The sequence below is a fragment of the Asterias amurensis genome, chromosome 1 (genome assembly GCF_032118995.1).
Source record: "Asterias amurensis chromosome 1, ASM3211899v1".
In the NCBI taxonomy this organism is placed as follows: Eukaryota; Metazoa; Echinodermata; class Asteroidea; order Forcipulatida; family Asteriidae; genus Asterias; species Asterias amurensis.
This window is the reverse complement of record NC_092648.1, coordinates 26,951,762-26,967,584: the sequence shown is the minus strand read 5'-3', so window position 1 is coordinate 26,967,584 and position 15,823 is coordinate 26,951,762. Positions and strand designations below refer to the sequence as shown.

At 39.6% G+C, this 15,823-nt stretch overlaps 1 protein-coding gene across 3 annotated transcripts; it reads right to left on the bottom strand.

Annotated features, from left to right (window-relative positions):
- Positions 1 to 259: 259 nt before the first annotated feature.
- Positions 260 to 15,823, bottom strand: LOC139934943 (uncharacterized). Of its 3 annotated transcripts, none has more exons than XM_071929389.1 (9): positions 15,760 to 15,823; positions 12,643 to 12,738; positions 11,943 to 12,268; positions 10,739 to 10,823; positions 9,789 to 9,927; positions 5,383 to 8,555; positions 4,706 to 4,914; positions 3,580 to 3,669; positions 260 to 2,656 (listed from the first exon to the last, which is right to left on the bottom strand). In XM_071929389.1, the coding sequence occupies exons 2-9, from the start codon at positions 12,703 to 12,705 to the stop codon at positions 2,581 to 2,583; spliced, it is 4,161 nt and encodes a 1,386-aa protein (XP_071785490.1). In that variant the 5' UTR covers positions 12,706 to 12,738; positions 15,760 to 15,823; the 3' UTR covers positions 260 to 2,580. The 3 variants fall into 3 exon arrangements, with proteins under 3 accessions (XP_071785490.1, XP_071785481.1, XP_071785474.1); XM_071929380.1 differs by lacking the exon at positions 15,760 to 15,823 and adding an exon at positions 15,285 to 15,377; XM_071929373.1 differs by lacking the exon at positions 15,760 to 15,823 and adding an exon at positions 12,932 to 13,441.

Below are 15,823 nucleotides of genomic sequence, written 5' to 3'. Positions count from 1 at the left end.
ATCCTTGTTGGACAAATTTGTGTGCTTTCAGACAGGAATAAAAGACTTCTAGCTAGAAGTCTTTTATTATTTTAGTGAGAGATTACCTCTATTACGAAACTTACGCCACTTCAGAAGGAGCCGTTTCTCTCAATGTTTTATATTATCAACAGCTCTCCTATGTTCACTACAAAGTCAGTTTTTAAGTTAGTATTTGTTTCGAGATATTACCAAAGGTGTACCTTCCCTTTAAAACATTTTTTCTTTATGACATTATTTCGACATTATTTCAGATGAACTTATTTTGATATAAACATGAACTGTATTAGTTTTGGTTTTACGCATGAACACCAATGTAATTAGCACCGTAAACTCATTACTTTCCCCGAGCTCTGTGTAAAAAAAAACACTTGCATATTACTCGGGTGGGATTCGAACCCATGACCTTTGAAATTCTAGACAGTGTCTTACCAATGGTAACACACCTCTAGAATTGCAAAGGTCATAGGTTCGAATCCTGTTGGTAAGACACTGCTCTAGAATTTCAAAGGTTGTGGGTTCAATCGAATCCCAACCGAGTACTATGCCTGTGATTTATTTTCACACAGCTCGTGTGAGTGCTAAACACAATTCAATGCAGATGGGTAAACCAAAATTAATATTCTTTATCCCTTGATGCAAATTTCCATCTATTAAAGACAGTGGAGACTATTGGAAATTGTCAAAGACCAGTCTTCTCACTTGGTGTATCCATGGAGGTACCTCCATGGTGTATCTCAACTTATACATAAAATAACAAACCTGTGACAATTTGAGCTCAATCGTTCGTCGAAATTGCGAAATAATAATGAAAGAAAAATCACACTTGTCACACGATGTTGTGTGCTTTCAGATGCTTGATTTAGAGACCTCAAATTCTAAATCTGAGGTTTCAAAACCAAACTCGTGGAAAGTTACTTCTTTCAGGAAAACTATGTTACTTCAGAGGGAGCCATTTCTCACATTGTTTTATACTATCAACAGCTCCCCATTACTCGTTACCAAATCAGGTTTCCAGCTAACAACTATTTTGAGTAATTACCAATAGTGCCCACTGCCTTTAAAGAATTGCTTTAGAATAACAAAGGTTGTGGGTTCGAATCCCAACCGAGTAATATGACTGTGGATTCTTTTCACAGAGCTTGGGAAAGTACTGAGTAAACAGTGCTTAGCACACATCAACAAATATGGGTAAAACCAAAATTCATATCCTTTACCCCCAATGCAAATTTCCATCTGTTAAAGAATTGTCTAGGATTTCAAAGGTCGTGGATTAGAATCCCACCAGAGTATATTTTGAGATTAAAAATGATTCAACTATTTTCAAAACTCAGGCCACCTACCTACTACAAATGTGAAAATCTGACAATTGAGGCAGTCACTTTAATTCAAAGGCATGAGGTGCTAAAGTGAATTAATGGCAAACAATTTCAATCTTGAATTAAAAAAACGTTATTTATTATTATTTCTCTGCATTTCAATAAGCCATTTGATAGTCTATAGAGCTGCTTAAGCACAAAAAGTAGCCAAGCACAACAAATCTGTGCTTACCAAAATAAAGTTACCAGCCAAGCTACCATATTACGTGTTCATTTCTGCTAAGCAGACAACTTTTAAGCAATTTTGTTCTGCTTAAGCAACTCTGTAAATGAAATGGGGGCAAGTTTGGTACATCACCAGTGAATGCTTAGCTTGAATTCTTAAAGACCACATCAAGCGCTCTGCTATGTCACACATGGTTAGGGCAAACATTTTTCATGGTATACCTATACTCATTAATAGTTTTTGCACTTCAATGTGCCATTTACGAGTTAGATTTTGATGCTCCGTACATCACAAGTGTATGCTCAACTCGAATTCCTAAAGCTTTTTCTTATGACATCAAAAAGACACGTTGGATCGGGCGAGTTGGTCTATAAAAAGTTTAAAAAAAATACAAATCCAAAGTGTTATAAAGTGCATATAGTTGGAAAGATGTTTTAAAAGTAGAATAAAGTCTGATCCACACAAATATGCCTTGAAATTGCGTGATTAGCCTTATATTTTGTGAACTATCACCGTCGGCCATTTTGTGCAATCACAAAAATTACTCCACAAAATGACATGCCATGTTAGTTCAGGATGTAAAAGGAAAATCGCACAATTTTGATGTTTTTTTGTGTGGATCATTATATTCTACTTTTAAAACATCTTTCCAACCATATACCTTTTGACAATTGGGTTTCAACTGCTTTTCATGGACCAACTCTCTTCGATCTGATGCAATGTGTTCCTTTAGAATACAAGTCTCTCGACAGTATAAAACATTGCTGAAACCTTACTTGTCAAACATTGATAAATGTAGGAGGTACAATATATACACCGAGCTCACAATCTGTGAGATCTAAGACACTCTTAAAAACAATATGCCCCTTTTTAAATCCTATAGCTTCAGCTTCAGGCTCCATTTCAAGTTGCTCGCTCGTCTGAAGCGCTGAGCACATACGCAAAGCAAGCGCAATTGTAAAACAACCGAATCCACAGCCAAAGACGTGTTTACGAAAAGGGCCTATGTCAACTGAGCTATTCTTCTTTGCCTCGTTTGTTTTTAGGTTCTCTCTTTCTTCGGTGCCACTGGTTCCACTCACAAGCTCTGCGACTAAATAAAAGAGGGAAATTCAAAGGTAACAATTTATACTAAATAATTTGAAGTAGGATTTGAAACGTTTCATGGTTGAAATGAAAATTAAAAAAATTAATCCCGGTTGGAAATTTTTGTAATCTATTGTCATTTACACTTTTGTGTATTGAATGAAAACTCTTGTACTGGTGAGAATTGTTACTGTTGGGAAAAAAAACAGCACGACAGAACACAAAATACTTGACCAGGATCAACAAATTTGACCAGGATGATGGACCTTTTATTAGTGCCGTCACAGTTGCAAGTTTTGCCAGCCTTGGGCTATGTACCTCACGACCAAAAGTACAAAATATTATTTACATATTGGTCTCAAATTACCCACACCATGAGGATCACTAATAAATCAATTGCCTTAGCAAAAACAAAAGTACACAAATTTTTACTTCATTAAAGGTGATATTAAAAAAAAAAAAATGTTTCATTAAAGTTGCAAATCAAGTTTGTGCCAAACCAGTTAAATATTTTGTGATATTACATTCACAAGCCATATTCACATTGTGTATCCCTGTAGAATACAGCCATTGGGAGACCCTGGGAGTTTTGTTTGTACCCCCCCCCCCAGTTATACCCTGTCGCACTTTCACACCTGCCGGCTTGGGGGTTCTGGGTTTCTGGTTGCCAATATTATGTGCACATTTCAAGAATACCCCAGGTTATGAATGGGCCAGCCATTATTCCCTGGGTTGTCCCCGGGGAATACTATCTAGAGTAGTGTGATCAGGGATAACTCATAATGGCAGTCAGTGTAATGGTAAAGAAAGGAAAGGACAATGTATGAGATTTGTAAGCCATCTCGTGCAGTTTTAAATCACTCAAACTCAGCAACACTGGGATGGTAAACAGAGGTGAGGTCAGGATTAAGCTTTAAAGAGGAGCCTAACCTGTAGTGTTTCTTGGAGTCTCCTGGTAGTTCTTTCCACACCTGGCCCAATAGTTTTGTAATATCTCGTCCTTGCAATTCGGGCCACTTTCTATAAATAAACGACAAACAAATAAATTTGATTACAACTGAAAAGTCTCCTACATCTACAGATGTACAAATCTGCATCTAATCAGGCACACATAAATCTAAATGCAAGGAACAATTGTCTTTTATTTGGCTCATTAGTAAATTTTGCCCAATAACTTTTAGAAAACAACAAAAAAGAGTATCTTCATTAAATCTTATTGAAAAATGGAAGCCTTAAGACCTAAAAAAGGTTCTGATGACATAACAGTCCATAGTTTGTCTGTTAATTTTGTGTTGTTTGTTTGTTTGTTTGTTTGCTTGTTTGTGTAGACATACCAGCTAAATGTCCATTGCTAATGTAGCTCTGAGCTTGCGCATATTTTTCAAAAAACACTTGATTTACCTGTTTCATGCAAGTCTACTGCCACCTAAATTATTCAGCGTTTCCCAAAAATTCTAATTGATCATAATTAAAAGCAAGTTGCCACTGACGCAACAAACGCAACAACAGTCATTCTCGGCATGATTTCTTGTCTGAAGGCTATGATCTTGTATCATGAGAATGGACTGAAGGTTCACTTCATTATCCCAAGATGTACCCTCTCTCTCTGAACAAAGTTTAATTTAGTAATAACTAAACCATTAACGGAAGATATACTCTTCAATGGCAATAAAAACTTACTTGTTTAGATGTAGCTTTCAGAAGTATAAAGCTTTTGAGAATCATTTCCCTTCAAAGTAATGTGGTTATAAAAAATATATATCAATTTCTATCCCCCCAAAAATTAAAAAGAGAAGAGTAAATTTCAGGTATATTTCTCTGAATTTGTATTCCAATAACAGCTTATTCTTTCTGCGTGGACATAACCACTCCAGATTTTTGACATCTCAAAAACGCTACCAGGTGTTCTTGTATATGTCCACATTTATATAGGATTAAAACCATCAAAACACATTTTTTTTAAACTAAGACAGATACTTTTTTTTTGTCTATCCATCTAACTAAAACATTCCAAAAGCTTTTTAATTTGCAAAAAGGTTTGTCCATTGTGACTTACTCCCTGAACTTTGGATGGTTAACTTTGGTGAAGAGTTGATATCCATTTATCCAAGAGCGACGTAAGGAGCAACCAGAGGCCGCTGTGGGGGTCAAGGTGGGAGACTCACTTCCACTGGGAATCTCTAGCGGACTCTCAGACTCCTCAAACTGAAGACAACTAGCATCGACCACCAATGTTTGGGCGATGGCTACTGTAGCTTGGTTATTCTACCAGAAAAAATACATGAAACAATTTGGAAATTGTTTAACTAGTGCAAACTGCTTACCAACCAAAATGACCTACGGTATAAATGCAAAAAAATAGTTCAAAGCCTATTGTTTCAACCCTTGCAGAGTCCCTCTCAAAGGCTAATTTAATTTGAGAACATTTTGGGAAAAGAATGAAATGTTCTAAATTTCACCAGCTTGATGGCCAAGTCTGCAGACTGATAGGTTTCTTACAACAGGGCAGTCATTCAAAATGAAAGAGAACAAGTAGAAAATTGCTTTTGTTTATTTAGACAGTAGATTTGTAGAGAAAGAGTTTGGCACAGTAGGAGCACAAAACAAATCTAATGGAGCATTGAAAAATTGCTAACCGAACATAAACAAAATACGATTCATGCTACAAAAAAGGGCAAATCTCAAAACATCCTATATATAGGATGCATTGTTTCTCAAATTTTCAATACTAACCTGCGGTATCACGTCTACAGCAGCTTCATAGATTGTCACCTGTTGGAAAGCTGGAGCCGTTGGTGCAGTATCGGTGGATTCGGTGGTGGCTGGTTGAATGGGGACAAAACCCTGAGGGGTGGTCTGTTCTGAGGTTGTCGATGTGGGTGATACAGTGGTCTGACTTGAAGTGGTAGCTGTCACATAATTCTTTGCCGTCTCACATGCAGTCATTATCTGTGCTGTTTCAAGAGGCTGGGTAGTTGGGACTGTGGTATGATGCAAGATAGTATTTGGCAAAATTTGAGGAAGAGTCCTTGAGACAGGGGTCGTGTTGGTTGTCATGGCAGTGGCAGTGGCCATGGTTGAGGTGGTCACTTTAGATAGCACTGGAGCAGCACAATGAGAAGCTGATGTCTTGTCAACTGAACATGGAACTGGCAATGTGGATGTGGAAGCTACTTGTTGATGAGATGTCGGCATAAAAGTGAGTTTCTCTGAATCACGTTGTGTCATTAAAGATGAGAAAACAGTTGGGCTCTGGAGGAGGGTATTCTCACGTGAAGTCATCAGCATCTTCTGAACTGGCACAGTAGATGCTGCTGTCGACTGACATACAACAGTGTTTGAAAATAGCAGAGGTGCTACGCTTGCAGTAGTTGTTCTTAAGTGCTGAGTTGTTATGACTTTGCTGGTAGCTGTTGTATAATATATCTGAGTGTTAGGTAGGACTGTAGAGTAATGAAGAGTCTTGGCAGATGACAGCAATGCCGCATTCTTGTTGGGTACACCGCAATGGCGCACTACAGCATCTGGCAAGACTGTAGGTTGTTCTGGTACCACGCTTGTCCGGAAGGATGTAGATGGCAGGTTCGTTGCTGATTTGTTCTTTGGCATCTGAGTAGTTGGCACGAAGGTTAGGTAACGATGTGATCCAGAACTGCTGGTTTGAGATGTCCAGTTGTTCCTGATAGGGAGTTTGGCAGGTTTCGCTGATTGATGTACCGGTGCAGCAGGATAGACTGTGGAGTATTGAAGCAGAGCTGTCTCACACGAAGTTGGAGTCTTTGGGGTTGTGGCTGCTTGTGAATACTGTGCAAGGGTTGATGGCATGAAGGTAAAAGACTGAAGTGATTCAGTCTTTCTTGACAATATTGGCTGCTTTGTCAGAGTTGGCTGGAGTGTTGGTACTGTTGATGGATTCACGATGGAAGTTGGCAATATGATTGAATAATGAAGAACCTTGTTTTCACTAGATTTTGACATCTTAATGATCTGTGATGGAAATGTAGCACCTGTTGTGGTCGACTGATTTACAAGAGCAGTTGCCGTGGCTGAAGAGTATAGGTTAGGAACAATTCCTGAAGTTGTCGTGGTCATCATATTTGAAGATGGCAAGAAAGATGCTTCTGCTGGGGGAAGGGAACTAGATGAGGTCAAGGAACGACAAGGTGTTGTGGTAGCCGTATCATTAGAAGCCGTTCCCATGAGAGAAGTAGACTTGGCTGAAGGGTTTGTGGAGTCATTAATATTGGAATATAAGAGAGGAACTGGTGTGGCTATCATTGGCTGAGTTAATTCCTTTGTTTGCAACACACGAGAACAACCAAGATCACCATTCTTGACTAAAGTGGTCTCCTTAGTTGGCCTTGCTGTTGAGGTAGCATTGGACTTGTGATCTTGGTCAATCTGGCAATAACTGACAAAACGATCACTTGCACACAGATAGCCTGGTCCAGTACTGTGAGTCTTCACCTGTGAAGCCATGATCTCTGGTGAATTATCTTGAGAGGATTCTACGGGTTGGTTGACATTATCACTGACTGAGGAAAGCTCACTTGGTAATCTTGCTTCACTGTTGGGGTATGATTGACGGGAATCAGCAGAGTAAGAATGTTCTAGGTGATTAGAAGATGGAGTCTGAAAGGATGTTTCTCCCTCAGATTCTACATTAGACCCTGACTTAGCATTAGCAGAAGAAGGAGATAGCCAACCTGGTCTAAACATATTAGCAGGCGCTGAGTATGCTGAATCAGGTGAGGAATCTCCACTGATATAGTAATCCAGAAGTCTCTTCCTCTGTTCTCTGTCAAGAGACGTCGATGGAGCATGGCCTAATGATGCTACCTTCCTCTGACAAGGGTTTTTCATTTTGCGGCGCTGGGATGACATTCGTGAAACAATGGGAAGGGAAACTGATGACTCCTTTGGTATTTGTTTAAAAGTGCAAAGATTGTCAATTTCCACTACGTCACTTTTTCTGGGGGGCATTTGCTCTTCATCAACAACTAATTCCCCTTGGTCACTTTCAAACACGTCTTCATTTTGGGGAGTTGGAGGGCTAAGATCCATGTGGGAAACTTCCCTAGAGAAACCTCCTGGATCTTTGTGGGGAACCTTTACGGAGTAACCTAGATTTGTGTTGGGAACCATCTTTGAATAACCTCCTGGATTATTGTGGGGCACCTTCTCAGAGTAACTTCCTGAAATTGTGTGGGGAACATCCTCACAGTAATCTCCTGGATCTGTGTGGGAAACCTCTTCGGAGCTACTTCTTGGATTTTTGTGTTCAACCTTCTTAGAGTAACCTTCAGGATCCATTGGTGGAACATCCACAGAGTGAATTCCTAGATCCATTAGGGGGACCTTCTCAGAGTAACTTCCTAGATCTCTACGGGAAACCCTCTTGGAGGAAACTCCTGAATTTTTGTTACAAACATTCTTAGAGTAAATTCCAGGCTCCATGTGTGAAACATGCTCAGGGTGACCTCCTAGATCTGTGTGGAAAACCTTTTTGGAGTAACCTCCTGGATTATTGTGGGGCGCCATCTTGGAGTAACTTCCAGGATCCATGTAGGGAACATCGCTGGAGTGATCTCCTAAATCTGTGTGGGGAACCTTTTGGGGAAGCTTCTCCGGAATCTTAGAGAAACATTTGTAGGGAACATCCTTATAAAATCCGTATGCAGGGGTGTTTTGGGTGACAAAAGGATTTGGTTTCTCATGAGGAATCTTTTTCGATCGCAATCCAGAGTACCTTGGCAGTGGTGTTTGAGGTGTTCTCACTTTGTCTGGTCTCCATGCAAATTTGTCAGCCTGCTGATTGACGGAGACAATCTTAGCTGACCTTTTGATATCACATAGTAGTTTGGGACTGATCGGGGTGGATGCAGGAACTTTCAGTTCCTTTCCATCTGAAACAAATTTAAATAACATTTCAAAGTTTAGATACATTAAAATAAAAACACTATTGAAGTTTTGAAATTTTTGTTTTTCATCCACATAATGACAGCTTCATAAACAAAAGATTTAAATGTACACTGAATGTTGCAACAAGTTTATTAAATGTGATGCAATCAAGCTAGATGAGGCAGATATTGGCAATTTCATTATGGAGAAACAAGTCAAAACAAGAACAGGGTAACATTTTCCAACTTTTTTTTCTACAAGACTCAAATGCCAAAAAGTCTCTATTTTAATAAATCGGAAAACAGGGGTAACATTTTCAAGTTTTTCAAGTAACAATAACATCTTCAAGTGGTTAACATTAGCTTAGGAATAAAGTTTGCTGATATACATTGTGAGAGAAAGAAATCAACAAAAGTTTGAAAATAATGTTTGCATAGGTTTGTTACACGGAAAGTTGTGCACACAAGTCCTGTAAAATTTACTGTCATCTCGACGGCAAAAAATACTTTAAAAGTGATTGAAAACAATCACAACATGCCTTTGAAAATGAATATGAGTGTCCCTGTTACCAACATGTAACTTCTGTACCTCAAACCCTTTGAAAAGTTCAATCACATCACTGTATTCCTTGTTTAACACCAAAAAGCGGAGATCGCCATTACTGTGTGTACATTGCGCGTGCGATGCATGGTAAATTACTTTTACGGACGGTACTACACAGAGAAAAACAGCAACTCGTGTGTTGCAATGTCAGGACTTCCGACCTTTGAACCCTTCAGGGGATTTTTTGCTATGGGGCACCAAGCGCTATTTTTAGACTGTTTTCATGTCGAGATTGCATTCTATCTACAGCTGTTTGCTGCATGTTAATCGCATGTTTAGAACTAAAATTTAGAGAGTCGTCAAACTTCAACGACGTTCGGCGCAATATTTAAAGTGTATACGCAGGGCACCTGTCGGATGTATGTGCAAGCTAAAAAAAAGGGTTTCAAACACCTTTTTCTTTGTTTCAGTCACTCATAACTCTTGGTGTTTCTCCTTTCACAACTTTTGAACAAAAGGTTTTAAAAACATGGAGTTTTCAAAGAAGTAAAGCATAGCTTAAAATTTGTTTAAATGACACGGGGCGACAAACGACTCATTTTGCTTGATTGCATCACATATGTACTTTAAATTTAAACAAAGTTAAACATTGACTGCACTTTGAGTGTCTATGGAGACAGGTTTTCAGCGCTTACCAATTGTTGCCTTCAGTGGTACATTGAAGCTGAGCCAGCAATCTTCTCTCTTCTGCTCAATACTTTCGGCTAAGCAGAGCTTATTAATTTTGGATTGCAGGAAATCAATGTAGTCGTTAGCCTTTCGTAACACGTTGAACTGTGTTTAAAAACATAAACGAACAAATCCACTAAGTTGTTTATAATTTATAGTCTTGACTTATCAAACAAATACAAATGTTGATGAGGTGGGAATGGTTATTACAACTGTTATACTTTCCTACAAAACTTTACAGCATTAAGTTATTTGATTCCATGTTGTTAGACGAGTCCACGAGTGACAAAAATACAACCCCCTTTCGGACAATTCAAGCCGTTTTTGTTTACTCTTTCCATGTGAACATTAATGTGAAGAGTTATGCCATTAGGCATTCAGGTCTTTTTAGCACGATTTGTTTCTATCATTCCCAACTGCATAGACAACCAAGGGTGGATTTCACACAGAGTTAAAACTGTCTTATCCCAGACAAGTTCAACTTGGGACTTAATCAAAAGCGTTGACAAATCCTAAGTTAGGGCTATCTTTGTAAAATCGAACCCAAGGTACTTTCTAGACATTGAGCTGCTAACTACATCAAAATGCAATACAGCTGAAATGAAGAAAGCCCTAAAAATTTGAGATTCTGTTGCATTGTAAATTAACTAGGTTTTATCAGCTACAGTTTTGGGATTTTACACTATTCTGCTCAATATTGCACCAATACACTGAAGTTAGCTGGGGACGACTGAGTTGACATGGAATGTATATCATCACATACCATGCATAGAACAGAGTTTGCCAAATTTGATTTTTGAATACTGAAGAGAAGTGGTTTTGAGGATGTACCTAAAAACTGGTATATTGCAGTGCATAATGTCAAAATTGTATTTAAGACATTTACTTATTTTTGTATTTTTCCCCCAGCCCGTACCTTGGTAACATTCCTGTAGACATCACCAGGAGGCAGTACCTTCACTAGTTCCTGAATCGCATCATTCAGACTCTGGTGGCGCTGTCTAATCCACAAATAATTAAGAACATCAATGTTAATTCTTCACAACGGTACATTTTACTGCTTCATATTGTTTAAAAGAATTACATCCCTCTTCGAATACGGATTTAAGTCTTAGTGAAAATATTCACTCCAGGGCTCAAAATGAACAATGGACCGCTGGCCTGAGGCCATTGTTTTTAGCATTGGGCCAGTAAACTAATGACCGAACAAGTCTCGTGTTCTTTTGTTTTTGAATAACAACTACATCTCCATAAAAAGGTTATGTTAAAATGTTTACTTTGAGTTTGATAAACATCTTTCAGTTCTGTTGAGTGTGAAAGTATTGCCAAAAACAAATGAGATTAATCTTCTGGCAGTGATGACAAATAAAAAAAATTACATTTCGCCTCTGGGAAGGTGTTTTTTTCTTTGTTTTTCTCATTTTGATTCTGGTACATAATTGTATTCAATTGTTCTGACCCTGTACAAACTTGAAACTGCAACTAACAAGCCCTGAAGTCTTGTGGATTTGTACCCTAAATTTGAGTCCGAACACCTCGCATACGTAACTTGTAGCAAACTCAACAAGTAGCACCTAGTTGAATACCCAATTCTATCATGATTGTAATCATGAACTTCAGAAATTCAATAGACCCCTTGCAAAGGCCACTGTCATTGGGAAACCTGTCCCTCTGGAGAATCTGTCCCTCTGAGGATTCTGTTCACCCTAATGGGAAGTTAACATGGACTGAAGGATGGTGATTCAACAGAGGGCGCTGTCAGGAGAGGCTTGTACACAGTGCGGCGTTATGGGGGGACAGAATCTCCTGCCACACCGCCATCGATAAAGAGGTCAACCAATACAAAGTTCATAGTTCAATTTATTTCACTCAATCATTTAAAATAACAAAACATAACATTACAGGAGAGAATACTTAATAGATTAAGTTAAGGAGGTCTCCTAAAGCAAGCTTGTTAGATGGAGACCCCCTGAATGTGTGTGCATCATATTAGAAAGAACAATGCAAGAATAGACTGAAATAATTGAAGGCACACAAACTTCGCACCACGCACAACTCTTCGTCAATGACCTCAATGAGGGCGCTGCTTAAGATTGCGAGGGGTCTAATTTACTTCTCACCTCTCATGTACCCTGTGTAGAGCTCTCCTCTCCTCAGACATGTTTTTCCTTGTCCTAAGCGGAGACTCCTCTCTCCAATCACTCTGCTCATCTTCATCTTCAGTTGAATGCTTACTCCTCTTTTTCTTTATTGAAGAAGACTTACTGTGCATCCTCTTCTTCCTCTTCTTCGAACAGACATTAGCTTCAGCCAAGGCTCGGTTTGGAACAGATCCATCTGGCTGGTCAGTGACCTTTGTCCCTGGCTCGTCGGAAACTGAAACATCTGCATCCCCCTCGCATTCGGTTTTTGGCTTTTTGGAAGATTTGCTGAGCTTTGTGCTTAACTGTTAGTGAGAGATAGAGAACACTTCTAAATTTCTTATTGGGTGCATTTGTTAAGCTTCCCTGAGTCGACCCCGCGGTGCTCATTCGGGTGAGCCCCTGATGACAAGAGCTAATCGAATGATAACTCACCCTCTCGTGGTAACGTCATGCACCTGGGGCCAGCCCCAAGTGTCCCACTCCATAAGCAGGGCACTTGGGGCTGACCCAGGTGAGCCCCTGGAATGACGAAAGGATTACGGTTTACCTAATTTGAATTAACTCAGATACTATTATTTTTATTTCATTAGTACGAATGAAAAAATTTACTTGCAATTTGTTTATATTCATTGGTTATCAAATTCAGAGTTGGTAAAATGAAGTAAATTCTACCTACCCTGACAGATTTGCGCAGCTGTCTATTGCCCTTCAAGTTTGAAGTAATTGGGGATTCTTGCATTGCCTCTAAAGACAGGTGAGCCTCGCCTCGTTTCTGTAAACAAATGTAAAATTGGAATTGAAAAAAAAAAAAAAAAAAACGGACTGAGCATGTAGAGGCGGGTAGATAGAAACATAACTTGTAGAAGAAGAAATGTAGCCTAGCCTAGTGAAGGGAATAGGTAGGAGTAATGGCAACCATGAAGTTGTACAACATCAATGCCAATTTGATCAGGGTAATAGAGCACCTCTATGACAAAGCCACCGGTGCAGTATCCTTCAACGGCAGCACAGGGGACTGGTTCAGGACGACAGTTGGAGTCAGGCAAGGTTGTCTGCTCTCCCCCACACTCTTCAACATCTTTCTGGAGAGAATCATGACAGACGCACTTAAAGACCATCAAGGTACAGTCAGCATTGGCGGCAGGACCATCACCATTTGCGCTTCGCCGACGATATCGATGGCCTAGCTGGAGAAGAACAGGAGCTGGTCAAACTAGTGGAAAGCCTTGACAAAACATCCTCATCCTATGGCATGGAAATCAGTGCAGAGAAGACAAAACTCATGACCAACAGTATCAACAATATCACCACTGACATCACAATCAATGGCAGGAAGCTTGACACTGTCAAATCTTTCAAGTACCTGGGAGCTGTTGTTAGTGATCAAGGGTCTAAACCAGAAATATGCTCCATGATAGCGCAGACAACAGCAGCGCTGACTAAACTGAAGCCCATCTGGAATGACAGGAACATCAAGCTCAGCTCAAAAATCAGACTGATGCGCTCGTTGGTCATCTCCGTCTTCCTCTATGCCTGTGAGACCTGGACTCTGAGAGCCGATCTAGAGAAGAGAATACAGGCCACAGAAATTAGATGCTACAGGAAGATTCTTTGCATTTCCTACAAAGATCATATTACCAACAAGGAGGTACGGACCAGAATCAGGCAAGTCATTGGACCCTACGAAGACCTACTGACCACTGTGAAAAAGCGTAAACTAAAGTGGTATGAGCACATTTCACGATTATTGGGACTTGCTAAGACTATCCTGCAAGGCACTGTAACAGGAGGAAGAAAGAGAGGCAGGCAGAGAAAAAGGTGGGTGGACAACACCTTCGAGTGGACGGGTCTGACGCTGAATGACTCCCTGAGAAAGTCTGAAGATCGAAAAGGATGGAGGAAACTAACTGACAAATCTTCAAGGGGTGCCCCCACGGTCAGAAGACTACGGGATAGATGAGATGATGATGAATGGACTACACAGGGACATCGTACAAGAAAACAAGAAAAAATACCAAATTCCAAAGCTACTGAGCTAATAATTATCATTAAAACTAAATTCCTAATTATAAAAAGCAAAGGAAAGGCATCACTATCAAAGATCATTGTGCGGTGTGAAGTTGCCACCTCCATGGTCCATCCAGTTTTAAAGGTTTTTTGCATACTTCTAATGAACAAAAGAAGGTAATCAGGGCATCAATACATCGCATCAATTTATTTTTTCCTATTCAAAGAAAAAGCCATGGTGGCCCAAAAACAGGACCAATGCGGTAGGATAGGTCATTTCTACTCCTAGAACTATGAGGTTCGTTCCGCTAATATTGTTTTGTGGAGACGATACCAGAACGAACCTCATATATATCTATGAGTAGGCCTTCTCTTCCTCCATGGATAGGCCATGGAGGTAGAAATAGCATATATTGGTTTCAATCGAAATATCGATATATTGCAATACTTTATTGATATCGCGATACTTAATCGATATTGCAGCTGCACATGTCTCTTAGTGTTACTGCTGACAAAGGGTTTTGCATCCTGTCACCTTTTGACAATACCTGCTGGTATTGTCAAATGGTCACGGGAGTAGACAAATTGCGTTGTCAGCAGTAACAGACATGCAGGGCTGTAACTCCGAAGTTTCACTGTAACTCTAAACTTGAGCATCAGCTTGGTGATTCAATTATCACTGTTTGTTTATCTTGTTTTAATTTATACGCTTAATTAAAAATGTTAAGAAACATAAAAAGACACAAAACTAAATAAAAATCAGGGAAAAGTTTATGTGTGGCGCCACCAGTTTTTCATTCGATATGAGATAATCTAATTTGCCTCCTCAATGAATGAGAATGAGATATCTCTTTTTGTAAAAATAAGTAAAAAAGTGGTGGCGCCATTATTATGGAAAGTTATAAATCAAAAATCAAATTTAATCTGAAAGCCAAGAATTATTTTCATTTAGGTATAACACTAAAGAAACTTCAGTTATTGCTGGCTAACGGTCGTAAAACTTTCACCTATCAACGCTGATTTGAAAAACGTTTAGCGTTAAGGAGGGCCAAAATCCAAGACCCCTATTATAAGGCTCACTGCTCACACCTCCACAGTCACAGGGAGTAGAGCAACTAGAAAAGTTTTAAAATACACACACTACAGACTAAAGTAAAACGGTTCGTTTTCACTGCCGAACTGCCCGGGGGAGTGCGTAATATCATGTGTGATTTTGTTCTAGTTTAACCGTGATTTCCAGATTGTCAAGTTAATTGATCAAGTTTGATCATTCTCAAACTGACAACAAATAACAATCTGTTTCAAACTTACCGCAAAACTCGTGAGCTTTCGTGAACATTCTTTCATTCATTCATTCAATGTGTGCATTTTACATGTCAAAAGGTACGTACCTACCTCTTGGTGCGCGGCGCACCAACCACCACACACACAGCGTGTGGGCGTCAACTTGCTTTTTTTCACACGTATCCATGTGCTATAAATATTCATGAGATAAGTTTTGGCCCCCCCCCCATCATTTCATAGTGGGTGGAGCTTCGCTACTTGCGTAACTCATAATTTTGTAGCGCGCGGCATCGACAGTGAACCGTTCAAACGGAATAACACAGAGATCACGTGAACAATAGCCCAATATACAACTGCTGCACGCTGGGACGGGTTCCATGGCGTTTTGAACACTCGAGGGGGAAAATGGAACCCGAGGCGAAGCCGAGGGTGCCATTTTCCCTCGAGGGTGTACAAAACCCATGGACCCTAGTCACAACGTGCAACAATTGTTTTGTTATACCTTTGTATAATATTGTTATTCCTCTTCTCGAAGTTCTGTTGTCATCTTCAAACATTATTACGAC